Below are 26,325 nucleotides of genomic sequence, written 5' to 3'. Positions count from 1 at the left end.
TTAGACAGGTCGGGACTCATGAGGGTGGAGAGAATACACCAGAATTCTAAGAGGGGTGGGTGTGATCAGCATCTTTCCCTCCCTAGGACAGGACAGCAGTCTGTACTGGAACTCCTACAGACACCCAAACAGCCGAGCTCTGTGTGGCTCTCCTAAAAGTAGCATGGCTTCCTTCACAAAACCCAACAGCCCAGTGACACTCCCGGGGAAGAGCAGGTACTTTAAGTGGCTTTGCCCGCTGGTGGCTGCAGCTAGGAACACACAGACACGTGGCCCTCACAACACATCTGCAGCTTCCCATTCCTTTCAAAACAGTTCCCTTTTATCCAGGTGCCATCCAAGTCTGCATTTTGGGCCCAGGTTACCTGGAATGCCTGCTTTGTAAGATCATTAGGAAAAAAAGAAATGGAAGTCTGAAGTTGCTGTCATTGCCTTAAGGTCTGAGTTAGGAGGAAATCATGAGTAATTATGTATAAGCCCTTATTAAAAAAAAAAGGATTGCTGTCACTATGTTGGTTGTTAAGGAAGCATGGGAGTGGGAGGTTGGGGGAACCAGGTGGTGGGTACTGGAGAGGGCACGGATTGCATGGAGCACTGGGTGTGGTGCGAAAACAATGAATACTGTTACACTGAAAAGAAATTAAAAAAAAAAAAAAGAAAGAAAGAAAGTAATTCTGATGTAATGTGGCTGGTAAATTTGCAATCTTGTACCAGACTCATGCATTCACCTGGGGCAGGAAACACAAGGACAGACTGTAAAAATACATCGCCAGTGTCAATAATTAACTTGTTAAATCCTTCAATTTGAGCACCAGCAAATATTCTTCTCCCGTGTAGAAATGCAGCTCCAAATTTATGGATATTGCCTCTTGGTAGCAGTTTCCATCTTTATATTAACCTAATGATCACCTTGATCTGAATTCTTCTCTAAAGAATCCTGAGGAAGTGTTTAAACAAAACTATATGGAGGCAAGATTTTTCAATTTACTGATGCAAATGCATACGCCAGATTAATTAGGGTAGACAGAAAGATGACCTATGCATCAGTGTGGGGCTTTTACTTCCATTAATTTTTATGAATTTAAGATTACTTTTGGTGAACATGAAAGTATGCTTATGAATATAAAAGCAATATATTTTCTTTGAAAATAACTCAGAAACTGTCGCCATCATGCCGGGTAATATATTTCATTGCAGTAGCTCCTGGAACCCAACTAACACCTGGCCTGCGCTTCTATCTGTGTGCTGTTTTTTAAATAAATGTAAGTAGTAACATATGGAATAAATAAAAATTCTCTGCATGTTTCAGCAAAAAAAAAAAAAAAAAAGTCAGAAATAAAGGGAAATTTGGATAAGGGGTAAAAGTTTCCCAATGTTCCACATCTTGGGGAAAATCATTACTAATAAAGTTTGGCAAATCTCTTTCTACACATACTGTATATGCATATTCTAGGCAACGGAGAACACACTATAAGCACTTCTTTTGTTGTTTTTGGAGAGTTTTTAGTTTTAAATAATCTCCATACCCAACGTCAGGCTTGAACTCACAACCCTGAGATCAAAGTGGCCTGCTCCATCGACTGAACCAGTCAGGTGCCCCAATAAGCACATTTCATATACTATTTTCCACAGAACATTATGCCATAATGATTTTTCATGTTATTAAAACTCTTCGTAAATATGAGAGAGAGATGTGCACGTGAGCAGGGGGAGGCACGGAAGGAGAGGGAGGAGAATCTTCAAGCAGACTCCCTGCTGAGAGCGGGCCTGACCTGGGGACTGATCCCAAGACCCTAAGATCATGACATGAACTGAAATCAAAAGTCAGACACTTAACCGACTGAGCCCCAAGTCAGATTTTTTGTCAAAAAATCCAAATAAAAAAATCTGTGCCCCTAAGTCAGATTTTTTTTTTTCTAATAGGATTGCTTCTCAGACTAGGACTTACTGAGGTAAGAAATATGCATGCATATTTTTAAAGCTGTTAATACATGCTGCCGAATGTTTTGGAGAAAGGTTGAACTAGAGAAGTTCAAGGAAATGATTTTATTTTTATTTATTTATTTTTTATTTTTTTAAAGATTTTATTTATTTATTTGACAGAGAGAGATCACAAGTAGGCAGAGAGGCAGGCAGAGAGAGAGAGAGGAGGAAGCAGGCTCCCTGCTGAGCAGAGAGCCTGATGCGGGACTCGATCCCAGGACCCTGAGACCATGACCTGAGCCGAAGGCAGCGGCTTAACCCACTGAGCCACCCAGGCGCCCTGAAATGATTTTATTTAATAGCCAACCACACATCATCACTAAAACAAATACCACCCCCACCCCCACCCCCAGTAAAATATTTGCCAATTTGGTAAGCAAAAATGTACATCATTTTAATCTGCATTTCTTTTATAATTAGTAGGGCTGCTCCTTTTCTATCTGTATTTTTTCTTTAGTGAATTGCTTGTACACATCCCGGCCCCCCCAAAAAATGTTTTCTAATGGCTGTCTTTTAAATCATAATATTTTAGAATATTATTATTTTGTCATGTATGTTTTCCCTTGGTTTCAAAATTCAGTTAATGGTAATTTTTGACTTGTAAGAGAAGTTTTTACATTTGCAGTCAAATATATTTGTTTCTTTTTGGGTCCCTTAAAATTTTATTTTCAAATTATTTCTAAAGCGTATAAGTCAGTGGTTTTTAGTATATTCACAAAGTTGGGCAATGATCACCACTATCAAAGTGCAGAACATTTCTTCACCCTCAAAACAATCCTGTTCCCATCAGCACTTACTCCCCATTCTCTCCTTGTCCATCTTCTGTTTGTATAATTTGCCTATTCTGGGCATTTCATATAAATGGAATCCAACACGACGATATGGCCTTTTGCATCTGGCTTCTTTTACTGAGCATAATAGTTTCAAGGTTCCCAAGAGTAATGTCAGTCTTCGTTTTTTGTCTCTTCCTGATCATGCTTCGTTTTGCTACACCCTTTGTCTTTTTTGAGAAGCCACAGGAATTTGAGATTTATTTGGACCTGGCACACCCTGACCCACTGACTTCAGTTAATTTGCTAGTTAGCTTCTACTAAGCATGATGAATGTTAGTTTGAAAAGGAAAAGCCTTACTCTAGGAGAGAAGTATCTTTGTGGTATGAGTTTTAGAGATTTTATTGAGAATGGATACTAAGCGTTGCTGAAAGCTTTTGCTACATCTGCTGAAATGATCATATGGGTGTTAGTACTTGACTTTCCTATGATAGAGGGTAGGAATCACTGTGCTATGGTTGGACAATGTTTTCATTCTTGTGCAAAAACATATTCCATTTGGCTGTCATGTGTTGTTGAATTTGCTTTTATCTATTGCTGCTAATTATGTTTGCCATATAAATATTCTGAAGTTAAGAAGTAGTATTTGAATACAATGAAAAAAGCACAGATATTTGGGGCCAGATATATCCGAGTTTTAAGGTTCTGATACTGCTAATTCTGTGGCCTTGGCATTTTTCCTTCTCCTCTTCATTATGCATTATTTTTGTAGATTTTTAACCATATGAGTATGGAAATTTTTATATCCTGCCTTTTTCCTAATTTAACCTTACACCCCATGCATCCCCCCCACCGACCCCAGGTCACTGTGTTATCTTCGTAGGCTGTGTAATACATGATTCAAAAATGTGCTAAGGTAGCAGAGTTTAGAGTTCCTTATCATTGGGCTTTTCACCCAAGTCCATTTTTTTTACCAATTAATAATGATGCTATGATGAACTTTATCATGCCTAAAATTTGCTTTATATTAGCTCAGTGTATAAAAACACTTTTAAAGATACGTACTGTCTAAGTGCTTTCTATAATTATTTTACAGATTTCCATTCTCACTGACAATGTATAAAACTCCCTATGTCATCCTACATTTGCCCACATTGTCTATTAATGTTAAAAATAAATCACTGCTGGGACGCCTGGTTGACTCAGTGGGTTAAGCTACTGCCTTCGACTCAGGTCATGATCCCAGCGCCCTGGGATCGAGTCCCACATCTGGCTCTTGCTCGGCAGGGAGCCTGCTTCTCCCTCTGCCTCTACCTGCCACTCTGTCTGACTGTGCTCTCTCTCTTTCTCTCTGACAAATAAAGTCTTTAAAAAATCACTGCTAATCTCAGGGTGCCTGGGTGGCTCAGTGGGTTAAAGCCTCTGTCTTCAGCTCAGGTCATGATCTCAGGGTCCTGGGATTGAGCCCTACATTGGGCTCTCTGCTCAGCAGGGAGCCTGCTTCCCTTCCTCTCTCTCTGCCTGCCTCTCTGCCTACTTGTGATCTCTGTCAAATGAATAAATAAAATCTTAAAAAAAAAAATCACTGCTAAGCTGATAAACAAATGGTTTCTCACTATTGTTGAATCTGCATGCTGTATTGGTAAGGTCAACATTTTCTCACATGCAATGAATTTACTGCATTTCTTTGGTGAGTTGTCTATGCTCTTGAGTTCCATGTATCTTTTTCAGTTTACATAATAAGACATTATAATAAAGGCACTATTCCTTGGTCTGCCATAAGAATGTGTCTTTACATTTTGGTGACGATTTCTAAAACAACACCAGAACTTTCCATTTACTTATGCTATCAAATCTACCCATCATGCCTACTATGCGTTTTCTGTGACTTGTAGGTTTAGGTTTTTTAAAATCTTTAAATTGCTATGAAAAATTAGTTATAAAAGCCATTTTTATGGTTTTGATATTGGTATTTCACTCCCAAATCCATCGTGAATTTACTTTTGTTTTGTGGTGAGAACAGAAATTAAGAGATTTTCATGTTTTTACCAATTGTCTAATGCCAGTCACTCAATACTCCTCTCTCTCACTAATACTTTATAACAAAAATGCCAGTGGTTACTTAAAAGTTTTTAAGTAGAATATTTGAATTTATGTGTATAGACTATCACACTGATGCTTCCGTGAGTCTTCATCTTGCACTATTTTAATTAGTGCAGTTTTTTTTTTTTTTTTAAAGATTTTATTTATTTGACAGATCACAAGTAGGCAGAGAGGCAGGCAGGGAGAGAGGGGAAATCAGGCTCCCCGCTGAGCAGAGAGCCAGATGTGGGATTCGATCCCAGGATCCTGAGATCATGACCTGAGCTGAAGGCAGAGGCTTAATCCACTGAGCCACCCAAAAAGCTCTAGTACAGCTTTTTATTGTTTTGATTTTTAGTAAAGTAGGCCTTTTCATTATTTTTCTTTAAAATATTTTAATTTTCCACTTTTTTTCCCCAATAAACATTAGAATAAATAATTGGGTCATGCTTCAAAAAAAAAATTCCAGTATGGCAGGTATGATTAGAATTAAATTATGCCTATAATTTTATTTGGGAAAAATCGACATCTTTAAAACATGTTATTCTCTCACTGAGGAGATGGCATGCTTCGCATTATTCAAGCATTTTAAATGTTTATAGGTATGATTTTATAATATTTTTCCTTGAGGTCACATACATTTCTTATTTATATAATATATACACACACATACATAAAGATATATGTATGTATATATTAATATTGTGAATAGGATCTTTTCTTTTTTTACTATATTTTCTATTTTTAAATGACATTTAGGAAAGCTCTTTTTGTATGTTTATCTGTAACTAGTTTATGGGACTTGGTGTTTTTAATGAATTTTCATGCCTTTGGCTTTTCATTTTATAAGTTATATCACCATTCCTTCTGCCAAAATAAAAAGTGTGACTCTTACTTTTCTCATCCTTATACCTTTCATTTATTTGATAAATTTATATATTACTGCTTTGGCTGGAACTCACAGAATAATGTTCAAGATTAATGGGGATAGCTTTTCTGCTTCCTTTCTGATTTTAAAGGGAAACATTTAATACTTCACTATAGAACTGGTTATTGTTGGTTTGAAACAGATTATGCTTTAGTATGCTGGAAAACATCCTTACTTCCTTTTTAGAAATTTAAGAATTCACTGTGAATATATACAGTACTGAAGATTTAAAAAATTACGTTCTTCAGCTACTTTTGAGTTTCTACTCTGTGACTCATATTTCTCGATATGAAATATCATTTGCAAACCTCATTTGCATGATGCTTTACTTCACTGTACTGCCTACATAACACAAGTAATTTAACTTACTATGAAATAAAGATCTTTTCACCTACTCAAAGTAACCCAATATAAATACCACTTAGCAGGTACACTTTCAGAACCGAGTTTTGTTTTCAAATGCAGCTTTCCTTAGCTTCTATTTTCTGGTACCATCTTTCTTTTTATTACTTGGCTTTTATTTTATAGTTTAAGGATTATAAATGATGAAGATCAACATAGTTTGGAAGTTGACAGGACATCAATAAGCTAAATAAAAGGTATACCCATAAGCTCGTAAAATTGGTCAAGAGGGTGAACATCAGGAGAAAGAAGTCAATAGCTGAAGAGTGCAGGGCAGGGAAGAGAACCACTAGGACAATCGAGATCTTCTTCATTGTTCCTGCATTTCTTCGTAGTGTTACAATGTACCTCATGGCGGATTTGGCAGCATTTCTCCCAGGATGAAGGTGAACTGATTGTGATTCTCTTGTTTTAAACAAAATCTAGTGTTTGGCTTTATTTTCCAGAAGTCTAGGGAAGTCTTTATCCTGGCAGAAGTACAGTGATTGAGTGATTGAGGGGGAGCTGAGCCCTGCTTTGGACAGCATCAATTCTTTATTGCAAGTGAGACCAGAAGCACAGTTTGGGGGAACTTCACCCATTTGCCTTTTCCTTTCCCCTTCTCTGTCCTGCTTTTTCCTATCTCCCAGAGCAGTGAGCTGTGGGATTATGGCCTAGGAGTGGGCTCTCAGTTCATCTTCCAGTTCCTGCATTTCTTATTCCAGCTGTGAGAAGGAAGGGAACCACTTTGCTTTCTGAGCCATGACCATACTTTCCCTCTCCATCCACCTAGCTGATTGCCTATAGCTTTCCAGATGCTGGGGAAGGAATCAGCCAGGCTATTCCTCAGCTCCGGCTTCAGCATTCTGTGTGGCAGGTGGTAAGGTCCAACAACTACCTGTTGATTCAATAAAAGGAAACCTTTTTGATTTTGCATACTGTGAAGAAGATGGAACTAGAACGAGGGGTGTTCTGTACTGTGATTTCTTGATACACTGCACGTGATCCTGTATTGGGCCAGCATGGATGAAAGATCGTTATCCTCTTCATCATTTCTGGGACATCGCACAAAATGGCACTACCCAACCAAATATTATTTAATAGCAAAATAGATTTTAATTGAAAAATCATTTTAAGTAACCGAAGAAAGACGTGTAGCAGGAACTTCCCCAGCAGACAGCAGAATATGTACATTTTGTGAATGGAGCAGCATCTATTTAATATACCTTTTATCGAAAATACGAGCATATTTAAAAATGGAAACATGTAAGAAAGTATGTCACAAAGAATAACAAAATAGAAGACAAAATACAAAGGTAAACCCCAAATAACAAGTTTACGAAACAAAACAAGACCCAGCACCGTGTTGGAATTTCTTTGCATAAGTTCCAGGATGCCCAGGACTACCAGGAAGAGATGATCCTGCTTTTAGGAGAGCTGGTTGGTTGTGCAGTGGTTAAAACCCAGGCCTCCTTTTCCTGGAACAAAAAACAAAGAGATTCAACAGAAGAACCGAAGCGAAGAGGTAAAAGCTTAGGGGCCGATGAAAATGGGACTGAAAGTCTCAGATGCCGCAGGCATCCTCCGTGACATCGTTTGTATGGAGAGGGGGCATCCCTTGAGAGAACACGGGCCAACCTTAGGAAAAGATCTAGGAATCAGCAGAAGCTGAGTTTTGATCCTGGCTCTGTTGCCAGTCTCCCATCTGGTTATCCTCTTATCTGTAAAACGACGAGTTTGGTCTTCGTGAACCTGAAGGTCCCTTACAGCATGGACACTTTAGGGTTTTTACTTATGCCATTTATTTAGGATCGATTTCCTGAAGATGCCCATAGAGATCAGGGGAAATACACTCTCTTTCTTAAGGAAGAACTAACTGGGAATAATAGCAGGTCCGTCTTAGTCATCAGCAGAGAAGGTTATAGGTTGAGGAATTTAATGGATACCACAGGGCGTTTCTCGGCCTGCTATCACTGATGCCTGGAAACGGCTCCATCTGTGTACAAGCTTTACTGAGCATTTTTGTGTGTGTGTGCCTGGAGTAAGTCCGAGGGAGACAATCTTCAAGGCACTCAATCTTGCCAGAGAGAAGGAATTAAAAAAAAAAAAAAAAAGTGTTTGGAAACATTTACTGTTTTGATTTCTCAGAAAAGCTTTCTCCTCTTCCCATTTCGGGAATCCTACTATGAAGAGGAAATCCTACTATGAGAAGAAATGTTTCTTTCTTCTAGGAATTGTCAGCCTCCTCTCCCCTTTACCCAAGAGTAAAGTGAAGATTTTGACAAAATGACTCTTCCCGTTAGTACAACATAACTCAACTTAGGATCCATGGTGGGCCCATGACTGGATCTGAGTAGTCAGTTCTTCTCCTGGATTTTTAAACTGGGTCAGCATACATTTCTGTGGCTTATGTGGCATGACGTGTAAAACGTGGAAGCTCTAAGCAATTCTGTCCTTCCGCTTGAACTGAACAACAGAGAAAACCACACTAGAGAGGATGGAGTGGGCACTGGAGAGGGGAGGGGAGGGGAGACCAGAGGTAGAGAGGCTGTACGTGGCTTTCCAGTCCTCAGTCTGGTCTACTAATGCTTTGCTGCCTAATGTCTTTGGGTTCTATGAAGGTCCTTCTATTGTGACAACATATTCCTTTCTTTAATTAAGCTAGTTAGAGTTGTGGTAAGAGCGTCCTAACTAGTAATTTCTCCTAGAATAATCCATCACAGTACAAGGAGGCAGGAGCTGGCCCAATCATCTGGGTTGAAGATGACCTTTCCTTGAATGTGGGATACGCCTTGTAGTTTATTTTGCTGATTGCTGAATATATACATTCAGATTCCTTAATTAAACTTTTGCATAAGAATATCTAGATTTTTTTCTTTATTAATATATTTTCACAAAAGCTAATAATTATTCTTCCCCAGTTGAGAAAGATCTCTTATGGGAGTATTTTGATATTAGGGAATCACACGAACAACGCCAGGTATCCTTTTCTTATCTCTAAGAAGAAGGAGTTGAAATAGAAAGTCTAAAATTATAAGGATGTTATATTTCCTGTTCCTTTTTGAGTCATTTCCATTCTTATTCCTTTAATCATTTTCTCTCTCTCTCTCTCTCTCTTCTTTTCTTTTTTCCCCAGAAATCCATTCCAGTTTTATTTTCATTTTCTTAAATTCTTTCAACTCTGATCTCCCATAAAACTATTATTTTTATCTTGGAAGCTTCTAAATATATAATCCAAATTCGCTCTTTGGGGTTTAATTTATGTTTTCTCTCTGCAAAGATGGCATATACATGGGATGATGTGAAGAAATTCATCTTCAAGGCACTTGGCACCAAGACTGATTTTTTAAAAATGAAATTTGTACTTAAATTTTTGCCTTTGCAAGTTTCTAATCACGATGAAATAAAAGAAAATGGAAAAATTAAAGTTGTTTTCAGCTAACTGAATTTCCTGCTTTTTAAGGTGAATATGAAAATATCCATTTGTTTTTAATGATTACTATAAGATGGAAGTAAATAGACATAATACAATTCTAAGTGATGTAATACAATAACATATACTGAAGTCTTAAAATAGAGCTGGTAAAATTCCACCATTTCAATGTTTGTGAAGAAAATACTTTATCCACTGCATGGTGCAGTGTGTCTGACAATTCCTGAAATTCAAAAAAGCTTAAATCTGGAGAGCGAAGAAAAAAGCTAGAGGTGTCATGTTCTCTGATTTCAAATTATATCAAAAGCTATGGTAATCAAAACAGTATGGTGTTGGCATAAAAACAGACACATAGATCAGTGAAACAGAATAAAGAGCTCAGGAAAAACCCATGCATAGATGGTCAATTAATTTATGACAAAGGAGCCAAGAATATACACTGAGGAAAGGATAATCTCTTCAACAAATGGTGCTGGGAAAACTGGACAGCCACATGAAAAAGGATGAAACTGGACCACTTTTTTTTTTTTTTTGGTAAGATTTTATTTATTTATTTGACAGAGAGACAGAGAGAGCACAAGCAGGGGGAGCGGCAGGCAGAGTGAGAGGGAGAAGCAGGCTCCCCACTGAGCAGGGAGCCTGATATGGGGCTCGATCCCAGGACCCTGGGAACATGACCTGAGCAGACGAAAGCAGACGCTTAACTGACTGAGCCGCCCAGGTATCCCCCACTTTCTTAATCATACATAAAAATTAACCCCAAATGGATTAAAGACTTAAATATAAGAGTTGAAACCATAAGACTCCTAGAAGAAAACATAAGTGGCAAGCTCCTTGACATTGGTCTTGGTGATCAATTTTTTGGATTTGACAGCAAAAGCGAAGGCAACAAAAGCAAAAATCAATAAGTGGGTCTACATCAAACTAAAAGCTTCTGCACAGCAAAGGAAACCAACAACAAGATGAAAAGGCAGCCTACTGAATGGGATCATAGATCTGATAGGGGATTACTATCCAAAATACAGAAAGAGTTTATATGACCCAATAGCAAAACAAACAAAAACAAACGAAACCCAAAACCCAAAATCCCAAAACCAAAACCAAAAAACAACCCAAACAGTTAGATTAAAAAACAGGCAGAGGATTTGAATAGACATTCTTCCAAAGATGACATCCAGGTGGCCAAGAGACACATGAGAAGATGCTGAACATCCTCAGTCATCAGGGAAATACAAATCAAAACCACAATGAGGTATCACCTCACACCTGCTGGGATGGCTATTACCGAAAAGATAAGAAATAACAGATTTCGGCAAGAATGTGGAGAAAAGAAAACATTATGCACTGTTGGTGGGAATGGAAATCGGTACCGCCACTATGCAAAACAGTACAGAGGTTCCTCAAAAAACAAAAAATTAAAAATAGAACTGCCATACAACCCAGGAGTTCTTCTACAACTCGGCATTTCCCTGAAGAAAATGAGAATACTAACTCAAAAAGGTATCTCTACCACCATGTTCATTGCAACATGATTTACAATAGCCAAGATGTGGAAACAACCTAAGGGTCCACTGATGGATGAACAGATCAGGAAAATGTCACACACACACACACACACACACACACACACACATGCACAGAAATATTATTCAGCCATTAAAAAATGTAATCTTGCCATTTACAACATGGATGGCCCCCAAGGGTATTATGCTAAGTGAAATAAGTTGGACAGAGAAAGACAAATACCATATGGTCTCACTCAAAATAACCAGCCAACCAAAAAAAACCCCTCATAGGTACAGAGAACAGACTGGTGGTTGCCAGAGGCAGGGAGTGGGGGGTGGGCGAAACGTGAAAAAGGAGTCAAAAGGTGCAGACTTCCAGTCATAAAATAACGAAGTCACAGGGATTTCACGTATAGCATGGTGACTACAGTTAACAACACTGCATTGCATATTTGAAAGGTGCTAAGAGAGTAAATCTTATAAGTTCCTATCAGGAGAAAAACATTTTGTAAATGTGTGGTGATGGAGGCTAATTAGATCTATTGTGATAATCATTTTGCTATATATATATTATATATATATATATCAAATCATTAAGCTGTATACCTGAAACTAATATAGTGGATGTCAAATATACTTCAGTAAAAAATAGTTTAAATTATATTTAATCATTTTCCCTTAGAGTTATTTTTGTAATAATCTTTTCTCAATTATGATATTTATCTGATTAGAAATGAGAAACCAACTGACAGACATATTTTTACATAAATTTTTTTGGTCAATTAAATACTGCATATACATACATTAGTTGAAACAAGATTTTTGACTTTAAAAACAAACATTTCTGATCAATTTCCATACCATTTTCTATTGTAATCAGGAATGCAAGTGAATATCAATACAATGTATTGAGTTTATTATTTATTTTACATCCTTACATATAAATGCTGCAATCTTCTGTTCAAGAGGGCAGTTAATTTATTTGTTTAATTAAACCTTTCTCTGTGGAAAAATATGGAATGTTTCATGAATTTGCATGCCATCCTTTTAAAGGAGCCATGCTAACCTTCTCTGCATTGTTCAAATTTTAGTTTACATACTGCCAAAGTGAGCAAAAGATTATTTATTTTTGAGATATTGTTTTCTTAACTAATACTTCTTTATGTTGGCTCTGGTTCACATTTAGAGAGTATCTGAAGATGGACATTTTTGGATGTAAAAGGATTATACTTAAAGCAGAGTTACCTTCTGGCTCTTGGGACAAACGTCCCTTGAGTTTTGACCTCTTTGTGTTAGAGATAAATATTCATTTTTAATTATCTTACCTGGAGCAGTCATGTCCTGTCCAAGCTGAGAGACAATGACACCGGTTTGGTCTTACGCATTTTCCACCATTTAAGCAGGGAGACTGGCAAACAGCTGGGATGAAAAGTTCATGCATTTATTTAATTAATACTTAGCAAGTTGGAAGATGTTCTGCAAATGTACACAGAATAAGATCTCACTGTGCTTTCTGCTCTAGCCACTGGCGCTCCCCCCCGGCCATCTGCATTACACATTTCTGCCACTTTGTTTGACCGCATGACGTTAAGGGACACCACCCTTTCCCTTTTTCCCCCTCCACGCTAGTCCATTCTCATATTTAAGCTCCAGGCTAAGTCCTACACCTATGTATTGAAACCTTTGCTGATAACATTAAATCCACTGATTTTTCTCATGTATTCTTTACGTGACCAATTTGACACATATGGTTTTAAAGTGCAAATATTTCAGATGCTCAATTAGACTATCTCACTTTTGAGAACCAGCAGTGAATTCTATGACTGATTGAGTCATTATAGAAGACAGCAACTCTTTTTTTTAAAAGATTTTATTTATTTATTTTTTAAAGATTTCATTTATTTATTTGTCAGAGAGAGAGAGAGTGCACAAGCAGGGGCAGAGGGAGAAGCAGGCTCCCTGCCGAGCAAGGAGCCCAATGTGGGACTCAATCCCAGGATGCTGGGATCATGACTCGAGCCAAAGGCAGCCGCTTAACCGATTGAGCCATCCAGGTGTCCCCAGACACCAACTCTTAAGATAATCAATCAGACATACAGATTATCTAAAATAACAAAAAGCAAAACAAACAAATAAAAATAGGAGATGATTCAGAAGTTCTTTGTATTTGCTAGAAAACACATTTCATGGCTTTTACCATCTTTAACTGGAATTACAGAACCTGGGATAGAATTAAAAGTTAGCCACAGATAAAGCCCCGAGTGAACACCCAAAGGTTTATTATCTAGGCATCTTTCCCACAAATGCATGGTGTCACAACCACACTCTTCAACTGCATGTACCTACCTGTTAAAAAACTTGCAGATGCTAAAAGCCGATGAAGACCTAACACCCACAAGTTTAACATAGCAAAGAAAAAGAAGAACTTCCTTGAGGAAGAAAATAAAATTTCTGTTTAAAGAAGGCTGGAAATCAGAAATGTTTCAGCCTCATTATCACATGGAAAAGTAGGTTTCCCAGATGAAAAACTCATCTTCGGTGAGACAGAAGTAAATGTCATCTCTTTAATAGTTCACCCATCCTGACAAGCAAACACTGGGTGGGGAAAAAAACCCAACCCTGTCCTCACCCTTGCGGAGGTAATGAGTGGGAGTGGGCCAACAGAATGCATGTATCTGCCACACAATAAAGAGGGAATTATGAAACAGAGCCCAGGATTAAAAATAGCAAAAATAAAACCCAATCATTAAAAACCAACTCTCTACAGATTCTGCTCACTAATAAAAAAAATTGCTCCTTTTCCTTCCCTTTTTTTTAAATTTTAATTTTTTTTTAAGATTTTATTTATTTATCAGAGAGAGAGGGGGGGAGAGAGCGAGCACAGGCAGACAGAATGGCAGGCAGAGGCAGAGGGAGAAGCAGGCTCCCTGCTGAGCAAGGAGCCTGATGTGGGACTCGATCCCAGGACGCTGGGATCATGACCTGAGCCGAAAGCAGCTGCTTAACCAACTGAGCCACCCAGGCGTCCCTTCCTTCCCTTTTTAAAAAAGATTTATTTACTCATTTTAGAGAGAGAGGATGCATGAGTCAGGAGAGGGGCAGAGGGCAAGGGAGAGAGACTCTCAAGCACACTCCATATTGAGTGCAGAGCCTGATGTGGGGCTCGATCGTACAATCCTGACATCATGACCTGAGCTGAAATCAAGAGTCTGACGCTCAACTGACTGAGTCATCCAGGTGCCCCACTCCTTTTCACAAGCACGATGATTTAGTGGTTTCCGACTGTACTAACAAATTCATTTCACTTCCTTGCCTAATAGCTTAACACCTCCTCTTCCCTGTAACAGGCAACCCCCAGTGTTCCATTTTGGGCTACCTTTTCATGCAATGTGATTTCTGTATGCTCTTATGTTTTTCTCCATGAATGTTTCCCAGTGATGACTTATATATTGCTATCTTCAATCTAGATGTAACTTCTGGGAACCCAAACCATCATTCCATTGCCTATCAGACCTCTCCCTTGTATGTTTCACAGGGTCCTCGAACTCAGCACGTACAAACTTAACTCCTTATCTGTACCTTCAAATATACTCCTCTTGGGTTCTCTATCTCAGTAAATGGCAGCTCCTTCCCCTCAGGGGCCCAAAACATGTATTGGTCTTGATTCACCTCACACTTTGACTCCCTTAATAAATCTATAGCCAAGTAGCGAGTCACCTCCCCAACTTCTCTCAACCCACCCCCCTTCTCAGTTAACATTTTCCCAGACTTCATTACATCTTGCCAATTCTGTTTTGTTAACTTCCTAAGTGGACTCCCAATTTTAAGTCTTGCTTTCTGCCATTTTCCATACTGCCACCACAATCACTTTTCTAAAAGAAAATCTCAACACTTGATTTTCCTGCTTAAAATCCTTCCGTGGCTTCTGTTGCTCACAGGGCATAATCTAGCACCTTGAACTTGGCACACAGTGCGTGTCCTTCTCTGGCTCTGCCCATCCTGACGGCTTCATTTCCAGTCACACCTCTACGTTCGCTTTATGGCTTCAGTTCTCCTATGCAGAATACGCCTGTGTTATGCTTCCATGCCCTTGAGTAGAATGATCCTCCTCTGATGGCTACTCTTGCTCTTCTGATTCTATGCTTACAAAGACTTTGGAATGTCTCCACTTGGCTAATGTACCTACCCCTCACTGTTGTCATGACCCCTTTCAGAGAATTTGGCTAGCCTCTAGTTATCTGCTTATAGGCCATTCTGCTTTTCTAGATCAAATTCTGGAGAGCAGGAGCTCCCGTATCATACGCAGTGGTATGCTTAGTATATAGGACGTGTGAGTGGGATGTGTGCTGAGGCAGCTGCTCAGGAAAGGAGCACTACGTGGCTCAGCGTTATTGGGGAGCTAACGCCAGTTAGGGAGCCAAGGAGCTAGAAGAAATAAAAATAGATCAACGGAGCTTTAAACTGCATGGTTGTACCTAAGTGTGTCATAGCTGTAGAAATGGGATGTTAGAAAATAGATTATTGTGGTATAAAGCAAGTTTGGAGACAAGAGGAAACTTGGGCAGGGCTTGTGAGGTTGGGTAAGGTTTGAAGAGGTATGGGAAAGAGGGAAACCATGGGATGGTGCTGAGTCATGGGGGAATGAGAAAGCCATCACTGCAGGGGACAGCGTGTGCTTGGCTGGATGAATGCTGAGTTTTACCAGGTGTGTGGCAGCTAGTCTAAGCAGAGCCTTGGAAGTCAGAAGATCTGTGCTTGAAAATTTGGGCTGGATGTGGTGGACACAACAGAGAGCCATTTTAGGTTCCGAAATAGGGCAAAAAGGTACACCAAAAGGAGTATGTCATGATGTTTAGCTTGGAAATGGAGAGACAGGAAGATCTGATGGCGATTCCAAGGAAAGATCTTTTACTAGCTGGTGACGGTGGGGACAGAGTAGGATGGGGGAGGTACTGTGCAGAGAGAAACAGAAAGGTGTTGATACTGGGAATCTCAGAGGACAGAACGGGATAATCAAGGGTGCCTCCCCCTGGAAGAGCAGGGCCACCGCCTGCAAAGTAAGATGGCTGGGCCACGGCCAGAAGCGTTTGCAAGTGACTTCAAATTGGGAAATGTAGATAAAACCTCCAAGTGGGTCTGTTACAAACAAACACTCTATTAATTGCCTTTAAAGTTTCGATAAAGGGCTTTGCATTTAACCTCCAGTAGATTTTTCCTTTTCTACATTCACGGACGGCTGTTTCGGGGGTACGGGGACGACCCATCTGATCTTGCCTGTGACAGTAGGTGGTACTTCCATTTCCTTAGTTCACTTGTCAATTGTGTCCCTTTCGCTCTCAGAAATGTCCTAGTTTGAAAGCTAAATTATATGGGTCCCTGGCCCTAGAGCTTATGACAAGCTCTGGTGCCAACACGCCTATTCTACGTGATGTCTGATCCCATCAGAGAGATGGTAGAATATTGTTTACAAGAAAAACAGTGGAGTGCTAGAGTGAATACCAAATAAATACAGCGAGTTGTCTTCTTTTAATAGTTACCTAAAAATATCAGACTTCAAGAAGGTCCAAACCTGTCATTTTAGACTGATTTGTTTCTTCCACATGAGAAACCTATCGTACGTAGGTGCTGTTTTAGGTACTGGCATGTAATGACCACAAAGGGACACCCCGTCCCCAAGCAGCATGTCATCTAGTGGGGGCAAGGACAGATAGGTAACCCAACAGTTAAGACCTCCAAGTGCAGAGGAGTAGAGGTCATATTTGAGATAGGAAAGGGTGGTTAAGGGGATGTGTCTGTCCCCAATTAACCAACAATTTGTTACTGCTGTCTAGGAAGGAACCATCTCTTTGATTTAACTTAAATGGTAATGATTCCGAGCCTTGTTCTTACTGAAAAGTTACCATGAAGTTAGTAACTTAGTTTCATAGAGATTAAAATAAATATTCTTCTGAACCTCCCCATGTTTTCTTGACATTCTGCAAAGTAGAGCAGATGACATGAAGAAGGATGACAACTGAGCGGACTGAGATTCCCGTCTTTGGTTCTCGACCCTGACAGGTGCCTCTTACGCAGTCACAGAGCTCAGCATTGAGACCGTCATCCAAGAGACCATCTTGAGGGATGCCAGAGTGACTCTGGCACCATTTCGTTTCCCTGCCACCTCTGATTCTGAGTCACGCTCACCACTGTCCTCTAGGGCCTCATGGAGTCAAGTCAACAAGAAAACAAACCGCGAGAGAAGGCCTACCTGTATGACAGCGGGTCCCCGTCCAGCCAGGTGGGCAGTCACACTGATAAGGGGCCACACAGCGCCCACCATTCAAACAGGGTAGAATGCATATTGCTGGAAAGGAGACCAAAACAAATTTAATCAAAATACACATTCAGACATGTTCAAATGTTGAAAAAAAAAATTTTCCAGGAGGAAGAAAACCTTGAATGACCCACCAGATATGTCTCCCTGGATGTGTTCTGTTTAGTAATCAGTAAACATAATCAGGAAAGTAAGGGTGGACCTTTAGCCTCACGAAATGACTCTAGTGCCAAATATACTTTCAGAGAGGATATACCGTAATCGATGTCTACTAAGTGCTTTGCTTTCTCTTCACAGAATAAGCAGAATGTTCTCCACTTATTATCATTTCAAATTTCCTTTTCAAATTACGTGAAGTGCTCAAGAGGGTTTGGCTGTCTCGAGGCTCTCTCACTGCTTGATTAAAGGTATGACTGGGGTCCAAGGGGCTATCCTGTAGGCCGGTTTTGGCAACACATCAGCAGTGATGGGACCACTCACCCTTTATTTCCTAGGATCAGAGCCTCCTTTACACCCTCCAATCATTCTTCCTAGAAAATATGAGCTCTTTAAAGAGGAACAATCTGTTTAAAAGGAGTGGGGTAGTCTCATGGCTTGCTGCTCGAAGAACAATTCATGCACTGGCATGACCTAGGAGTTGGCTGGAAATGCGGAATCTCAGGTCCCAAACCAGAACTACTGAATCAGAATCTGCATTTAATGTCTCACAGGTGGTCTGTACACACATTAAAGCTCGGGAAGCCCTGGTCTAATGAAGGAGGGTGGCCACATGCTCAGCAAGCTCGGCTAGACCCCTAGGGGAAATGTTTCCCTGGTCTTTGGACTCCTAGCATTATAGCAGGTCAAGTTTGGAAGCCCTAAATGGGAAGGAATGCAGAAATTTATTTTCATTGTGTATTTTCCTTTCCAGATTAGTTGCAAGAATTACACTTAAAACAGCTTTAGAATGGTTGGGGAGAAGAGGGAGGAAAAACACAATTTCTCTTCTTTCTTAATCACTGTGAGAATACTTGCTTTGGTGAGTTGTTAGCAGCCAAATTTATTTCCATTGTGTATTTTCCTTTCCAGATTAGTTGCAAGAATTACACTTAAAACAGCTTTAGAATCTCTTATACCATGCTGGTCTTCAAAAAAACTGATACAGACCAATGGCCATCACCCAAATGACTCTTAATGTGATTTGCAGACACCACTCCCAATGCAATATGAAATCATTTTATCCTTATATATGTATTTTAAGATACCGAAACAATGTATAGATTAGACATTGAAAAACAGTTTAAAACCACTTATTTCCATTCTCCTGAATGTTCAAATTCAAACATATTTTCGTAAGGATCAAAATTCCATCAATTTACTAAGCATTGTCTAGATACTGGAGGGCCAACTTCCCCTATTTTCTTAGTTGGGAAGAACCACCCCTAAAAGAGTGAATAGTGGGCTGCAAATACTACATAAAAGTGATTTATTATGCAATGCCATCAATTTATCCCAACTACAGCAATGAGAGGCACAGCATATAAATGGACTTGAGATAGGGAAGATAGAGGCCAAGAAACCCTCTATTATAAGGTCCTTCTCCAGAGGCTTCCTGGGAATTTGTGACAGAAGGCAAGTGGAGATGGCTCTGGATGGATTGCGGATCACTGTATTTTCAAGGTCACTTATAGTCTAGATCTTTTGCAAATAATAGACATATTCAGATCAACCCTAGGCCCTCTTGCCTGGCCTGCTACAGGATTTAAGCAAATGAGTTCCTTCTAACAGTAAAGCCAGTTCCTAGTAACTCCCCTGAGTTGGCAGCTTCCAGGCAAATTATCAGGACTCAAAGTAAGGTTTAAGGACGTAACATGGAAGGTTTGAGGACAGACTCACGTTCTTCACAGAGGCGCCCCATCCAGCCATCTGGGCAGGAGCAAGCATTGGGACGTTGGCAGATCCCTCCATTCTGACAAGGAAATCGACAGACAGCTAGAAAAGAAGCAGGATAGATCATAAACCCAGGGAATTATGGAAGGGTATTTGTTGGGAAATAGGATTCCTTACTTAAATTTCATAACATTTCCTAGAGTCAAGATTTATGGAAAAGAAAACTGAACCTCAATATTTAGTCACGGACAAATGTGAGGGCTCTCAGAAAGGGGCATAAATAAGCTTGGATAGTTCTGAGAATGTGGCTTTCAAAGTTTTAGTAATTTGAGGACTCAGAGCAGAAGGGACAAGGTGGTTTAGACAGAAGGTCATCTCTTTTGGTCTGGACCAGGGGAAAATCCTCTTCCGGAAGATCTGAGAATGCCCTTCCAAAGGTGCCCTTAATGGTCAAGAGCTCTTTGGTGCTGCTACTGTCATTGAGTGTCTTAAGATAGGCACATGGAGGAACAAGCAAGCCAGCCAGCAGACACAGCTCTCATTTGACTTCTGATTTGAAGTGGGCTGCTCTAGGAAGGTGGCACTTCCTCCGCAGTCCTCTCATTCTCTTACACTCCATGTGTTCGTGATCTCGTTTCTCACTGTTGCTTTCAGACAATTCATCTTCCTTCTCCTGCAATCACCCTTGCTTCTTTTGGGGCTCAGGCCATTCATTCATTGATTTCCTCAATTCTCCCAGCCCTGATGGGTCATTAAATACTCTGGCCCTTTTACTCCCAGTCCAAATCTCACCAGGGCCCATGTGGCCATGTGGACAATGCACTCAACTGTTCGATTTTTCTTTCAGCTCTTGTTCATGAGTATAGCTCTTGACTTTCAGTTAGTATTTGTAGACTGGACCAATCATTATGGTTTGTAAGAAAGAATCCTGTTCTATTAGAAAGATGTACATTTTAGGACCTATTGGGATGCCTTGTTATGTACCTCTTTCGATTTTGCAGAATTTTAAGCACAGAGCCTTGTTCCCTCGTTCTCCCAAGAAGATTTTATGGGCTGCACACACAAAATTCATCCTTGGGTTGGCAAATTCAATCCAGCAAGTGAAGGGACAGCAGTGCTGGTGTGAGCATGGAGCGCTTGTCACCAGCTTGTCACCAGTCCCCAGCATGGCCCAGGAGACCCTGGGGCTGCCCAGTACATCTTGTGTCTTACTCTCGCCATGGGGCAGGCTACCCTATCTCTGGCAGGGCTACGGGTCTGCCCAGGATGGGAGTGGAATCTGCTCAAACGACCTGACTGTCCAAGAAGTGCCCTCAGGGCTCATGCATGACAGAGCTCCCCTAGCAGCTGGAGAATACTCTGGAAGAACACTTGGACTAAGACCCACGATCGACTCAGGAAGGGGCCATGTGCTCCGCTGGAGTTTTATATGAAAGCTTTTGAAACTCAAACCCATAAAGTTAAGGAAAATGACATAGATGTCAAGAGAAAATTTAAAGCCAAGGAGAAGTAATAGTTCATGCATATAGCTGTTGGCCTTATCAGACTATTCGCATTTCCCCAGCGCTTCCCTGAGAAATAGCCATTTAAAGATTCCCTTACCTCTGCAAACAGGAGGCGACGTCCAGGTTCCGTTCTCCAGGCAAACACTCCTTAGGGAACCCTCCAGCATGTATCCACTGTAACACGAGTAGGTGATCATGTCCCCATACTGGTAATGTACGCCTCGAGTGATCGCGTTTTCGACATGAGTTGGCAGACCACAGGATATTTCTACGGGAAAACAGAACCACGATGAAGTGTGTGCTACTGACCCAGCTAGTGGTCAGAAGAGAACACAGTCTCCTCTCAAAGACTGGATTGATTTAAAGAGCAAAGATGAAATACAGAAAGTTGCCTTTTCACCTGTATAGTAACTAAGAGATACTAGGAACTAAAAGTATAATCTGCTGCTGTCTAGAAAAAATGAGATGTGCAGGATCAAAGGTTTTGTCTTTTGATTCAAAGGCTGAACCTGAGCTGTTTTGTTGTTGTTGTTTGTTTTGTTTTTATCAAGCAAGAAGTCTCGAGGAGTCCAAGAATGAGTTTTTGTGGATTTCCAAAGAGGTAGCTTCCAAGAGAAGGTTCATGCAGGATGCTGATCAAATCAGAAGGGGAGAAGCATGGGGGTTATTTGAAGTCTATTGTTTTAGAGTAAAGCTCATGAACTGCAGTAGTGCCTATTCCATCAAGACCATGGTACTGGTGGGGCGCCTGGGTGGCTCAGTTAAGCCTCTGCCTTCAACTCAGGTCATGATCCCAGTGTCCTGGGATGGAGCCCTGCATCGGGCTCTCTGCTCAGCAGGGAGCCTGCTTCCTTTTCTCTCTCTGCCTACTTGTGGTCTCTGTCTGTCAAATAAATAAATAAAATCTTAAAAAAAGAAAAAAAAGACCATGGTATTGGTGCCGAAGATAGCATCCCGTAGGCAATGGGCTCTCGAGACATGTTTGAAAAGTGAGTAAATGAGTATTTCTTTAGCCTGTCCAGACTCAGTTTACACACTTTGATGAGGTTTATGACATTCAAGGTTTCAAGGCTTCACATCAGTTTCCTTCTTTTCAAGACTGTAACCCAGTGACTCTCTGCTTTCGAAATATGAGAGATTGAATGACAATCTTCTTTTAGAAGTGACATGTACTGTATATTTAAACAAAAAGCTTTCTGATGGAGGCATATTATGCCTCCATCAGAAAGGATGAATACCCAACTTTTGTAGCAACATGGACAGGACTGGAAGAGATTATGCTGAGTGAAATAAGTCAAGCAGAGAGAGTCAATTATCATACGGTTTCACTTATTTGTGGAGTATAACAAATAGCATGGAGGACATGGGGAGATAGAGAGGAGAAGGGAGTTGGGGGAAATTGGAAGGGGAGGTGACCCATGAGAGACTATGGACTCTGAAAAACAATCTGAGGGGCTTGAAGAGGCGGGGGGGGTGGGAGGTTGGGGGAACCAGGTGGTAGGTATTATAGAGGGCATGGATTGCATGGAGCACTGGGTGTGGTGCAAAAATAATGAATACTGTTATGCTGAAAATAAATAAATTAATAAAAAAAGAAAAGAAAAAGCTTTATAACTAATTTTGCCTCGAGAAGCCTTGGGATGACTAGAGTGAATCTGGGGTGGCTCAGCAGACAAGGCCTGGATTGGAGCTGGGATTCCAGTCAGCATCCTGTTCGTGTAAGTCTAACTTTTGGATGACTCTCCGTGAAGTCGAAAAGGTCACTTGGTGGTCATAATACTATGAAGAACTTGTCAAAGGTATGACCGATGTGTATGATTTTTCTAAATGTTCTTTTCCTTCAAGGTGGTTACAAATGTTAATTCAGTGAGTCAGCTGTAAAAGATGTACCAATGCCTTCTGTGGCTCAGAAATTGGAAAGAAACCAATGAAGAAAATGCTGTTCCTTTGTTCAGACAAGGAGCAGAATGATGGACAACTTAAAAAGAGCTGGATACTCTCCTACAGGAAAGTCAAGGTGAATGTGACTGAATATACTCAGGATTATCAGGGTACAAATCACAGTGAAGGCAGCATTTGGACTGGGCCATAGCGCTGGAATGGATCAGAGGGAAAGAGCTTCCAGGCCGGGGGAGCAGCCGGTAGAAAGGTTGCGGCAAGCTGATGGCTGATTTCCAGATCTCAGACGACCATATGGGAATCACCTTGGGTTTTTGCTGAAAATGAAACTTTCAGGAGTTTCTAGTTTGCGAGTCTGGATCTTACCCATCCTCCCCAGGTGATTCCCAAACATGAAAAATTTTAATCACTGATTTGTAAAAATAAATATTAGGATGAGAGGAAAAGAGGTAAGTTGTTGCTCATGTCCCTCAGCGAAGAGATTGTCTTCTAAGCCAGAGGCTTTCTGTGTAATAAAAAATGCAAAAGAGGGATTGAGGACAGCCAACAAGGGTAGAAACTGTCTCCTCTCCATGGCAACCCCCGAGCCTCTCAAGAACACAGAGGAAGAATGAAACACGCCCACAGTGCATGTCTCTCCTCGCTCGGTGTCCCTGGCTCTGCGTGGTACGTCTCAGGATCAGGGCCCTTGGCCTGCCTCAGTTCAGGCCGCTGGTCAACGTTTATACACACGCAGTTCTTCCCATTTCGCTTGGGGTCGATTTTATAAGGCTAAACGTATAGTATATATTTGCTGGAGTAAAAATCGAAATTCTAAGGCTGCGATAGGCTGCTGGCTGGCAATTCAGACACTTGGGCTGTTGGTGTATCTCTTCCTATCAGGAGACACGGCTGGAAGAAATACACCGACTCACTGATTCTTCAAAACAAATCTGTGAGACAGGTGTTATTGGGCCATTAACACACGAGAGCCCGAAGGTTCAGAGAAGTTAGGGCACAGGCATAAGTTTCGACTTAGAAAGCTCCGAGGACAGAATTCAAACCCACGTCTTCTCCAACTCCACCATCCCCGTGGCCTTCACACACACTTTTCTTCTTAAGTGAAGGGCAAGAGTTCTGAAGATGGTCATCGCAGGCATGATATATTCTCAGACTACGCGGCCCTGTGTCCTGCATCGGGCTAGACTCGATGAATGTTTGTTAACTGCTGCAGAGGGAGTGGCTTGGATGACAAGGGAGCTGGAGGGTGGGATGTTGGGCAGGGCAGATGTTTTAAGTTACCACAAGGCAGCAAGTGATGCTGCCAAATTCTGGGTTCTCTATCAAAATGGTGCTAGCCCAGGGGTTCTCAAACTGTGGTTGCAGGACCGGCATCTGCAGCAACACCTGGAAACTTCTTCCAAATACAAATTCTCAGGCTTCATCCCAGCCTACGGAACCAGACATTCAAAGGAGGAGCCCAGGAACCTGTTTTAAACAAGTCTTCCAGGTAGTTCAAGTTTGAGAACCACTGTGGAATCATTTTTGTATGGTAAAGCATTCATAGCCTGTTAAAGGACAGTTTGGGTACTCTTGGAATATGGGAAGAATATGTATTTTGTTTTTTTAAAGTAATCTCTACATTCACTCTGGGGCTCGAGATTGTGACTCCGAGATCAAGAGGTGCATGCTCTACTGACTGAGCCAGCCAGGTGTCCTGGAAGAAAAATATATTTGAGATTTAACATTTTGCTCGTTCCTAGAAGAACATATTTTGAAAATCTGTTCAGTAAATCCTGGCCAAGTTTTCTTTTTATGTTTGGAATTCAAAGATCTTTTAAAAAAGTTTATTTATTTAATTATTGTTTTAAAAAATATTTTATTTATTTATTTGACAGAGAGATAGAGAGTACAAGTAGGCAGAGCAGCAGGCAGAGGGAGAGGGAGTGGGAGAAGCAGGCTCTCTACTGAGCAGGGAGCCCGATGCGGGACTCGATCCCTGGGATCGTGACCTGAGCCGAAGGCAGTTGCTTAACTGACTGAGCCATCCTGGTGCCTCATAAAGATCTATTCCTTTTTTTAAATTTTAAAAATTGTCAGCACAGAAGCTGATAACCATATGACAGAGAGCTCAATATCTACATTTAAGTTACTTGACAGAAAATATCTCACAAGGATGAGAAAACGTTCCGCACTAATCAAAGGAACTGGAATCCACCTGTCCATTTACTTACTTTCACATTTGGCACTTGTCAGCGTCCACGTCTCGTCAGGGTTACAGGTAATGATGCCTTGGCCTTGGAGCAGGAAGCCTTCCCTACACTTGATGGACACGTTCTGATCAACATAAAACTCCTTTTCAGAAAGCACAGCATTCTCAGGAATCACAAAAGGAACAGGGCATGGATTTGCTGTTAAACAGAACAACAACAAAAAATGCTTACTGATATTCTCCTCTTAATTTATTCTTTAAAGCAGAGTAGGATGAGCCCTTTAGAGTTGGGTTCTCAGTGAGAATCATACGAGGCTTAAAAATACAGAACTTCAAATGTTAAAAAAAATGTGTTTTGCAACTGCATGAAATTATTTTTAAGGATAGGATCAGATCAGATCTGAAAACCTCAAGTTATTCCACCACTAACACCTTGTCCTAAAATTCTAAGATGGCAAATTAAATAGTTGTTTGAAATTATGGCCCAACACTGGGGAAAGAAGAGGTGTGCGAGGAATCAGTGAGCGCATTAAACACTGCCTTGGTTTTGGAAGAATATTAAGAACGCAGATTAAATGCTTCTCTTTGTCACTTTACTTTCTTTTACTGAACATCCTTCAGAAGGATGCCCCAGAGAAGCATCAGACTTTTCTAAGTGAGCTGAATTAAACTTCAGACTCACACTACTTAAACAGGATAGTATAGCTTAAATTGTAGAGTTTGCAAGGCTTATTCATAAAAATGGGTTCATTCTGTACATCTGAAGCAAAAAAAAAAAATGATTACAGCACCGGGATTTCTTAGTGCAAGTGTGTGGCACACATAACATATTTCAGCAGTTTTCTTTTTTTTTTTAATTTTCAAAGAAGTCTGTATGAGTGAAGCGGGGATCAGCTGAATCCTAAAGACTCATTTTGTGCATTTTAATACTTTAAACATAACCAGCACTCTGTCAAATTAGATCTTGCCTGTGAATATTGTTTTTATTCTAATGTTTATAACTAATTATCTTCATTCACTATACTTATACATATTTTATTGTATTAAAATTGCACCTTAATATATTCTGGCTTCACCCTTTTTACATCCTTAAACAAATTCCTTATACATGTGGGTCAAAATTTTTTCATTAAGCTGCATTTCTTTTCATTAGTGCCTTGGACTGCTTGTAATCATCCAAGGAATCTAATGAAAGCTGATTCTCAGACTGGATATTTCAGATAATATGAATAGATTTTTAAAAATATCCCAGAGGTTAAGGTTAAGTCGATTCAGCATGTGCCTTTGGCTCAGACTGCGATCTCCGGATCCTGGGTTGGTCCGGTTCCTGCTCAGCGGGGAGTTTGCTTTTCCCTCTTCCTCTGCTCCTCCACCTGCTCATGCTCTCTCTCTGTTTCACTCTCTCTCAAATAAATAAATAAAATCTTTAAAAAATACCCCACAGGATTTGGTTTGGAGATGCACA

The 26,325-nt window shown here is 40.4% G+C and overlaps 1 protein-coding gene and 1 non-coding gene across 5 annotated transcripts in view; both read right to left on the bottom strand.

Annotated features, from left to right (window-relative positions):
• Positions 1-7,236: 7,236 nt before the first annotated feature.
• The window catches only part of SVEP1 (sushi, von Willebrand factor type A, EGF and pentraxin domain containing 1), a 180,214-nt gene continuing 161,125 nt past the window's right edge, over positions 7,237-26,325 (bottom strand). For 3 of the 4 annotated variants that reach the window (XM_059143460.1, XM_059143461.1, XM_059143464.1), the window contains 6 exons: positions 24,883-25,059; positions 20,868-21,038; positions 19,272-19,367; positions 17,331-17,426; positions 12,409-12,502; positions 7,237-7,623 (listed from right to left, as the gene is read on the bottom strand). In XM_059143460.1, coding sequence (XP_058999443.1) covers positions 7,602-7,623; positions 12,409-12,502; positions 17,331-17,426; positions 19,272-19,367; positions 20,868-21,038; positions 24,883-25,059 — 656 coding nt within the window. In that variant the 3' untranslated portion in view covers positions 7,237-7,601. The remainder of the gene's footprint in view (positions 7,624-12,408; positions 12,503-17,330; positions 17,427-19,271; positions 19,368-20,867; positions 21,039-24,882; positions 25,060-26,325) is intronic. The other variant, XM_059143462.1, reaches the window with a different exon arrangement.
• LOC131813303 (U6 spliceosomal RNA) lies at positions 12,092-12,198 on the bottom strand. The gene has a single exon (XR_009346727.1). It is a non-coding gene; the product is annotated as a U6 spliceosomal RNA (small nuclear RNA).

This window comes from Mustela lutreola, chromosome 12 (assembly GCF_030435805.1).
Source record: "Mustela lutreola isolate mMusLut2 chromosome 12, mMusLut2.pri, whole genome shotgun sequence".
Taxonomy (NCBI): Eukaryota; Metazoa; Chordata; class Mammalia; order Carnivora; family Mustelidae; genus Mustela; species Mustela lutreola.
The sequence above is the reverse complement of the archived record's forward strand: the minus strand, read 5'-3'. Positions and strand labels throughout refer to the sequence as shown.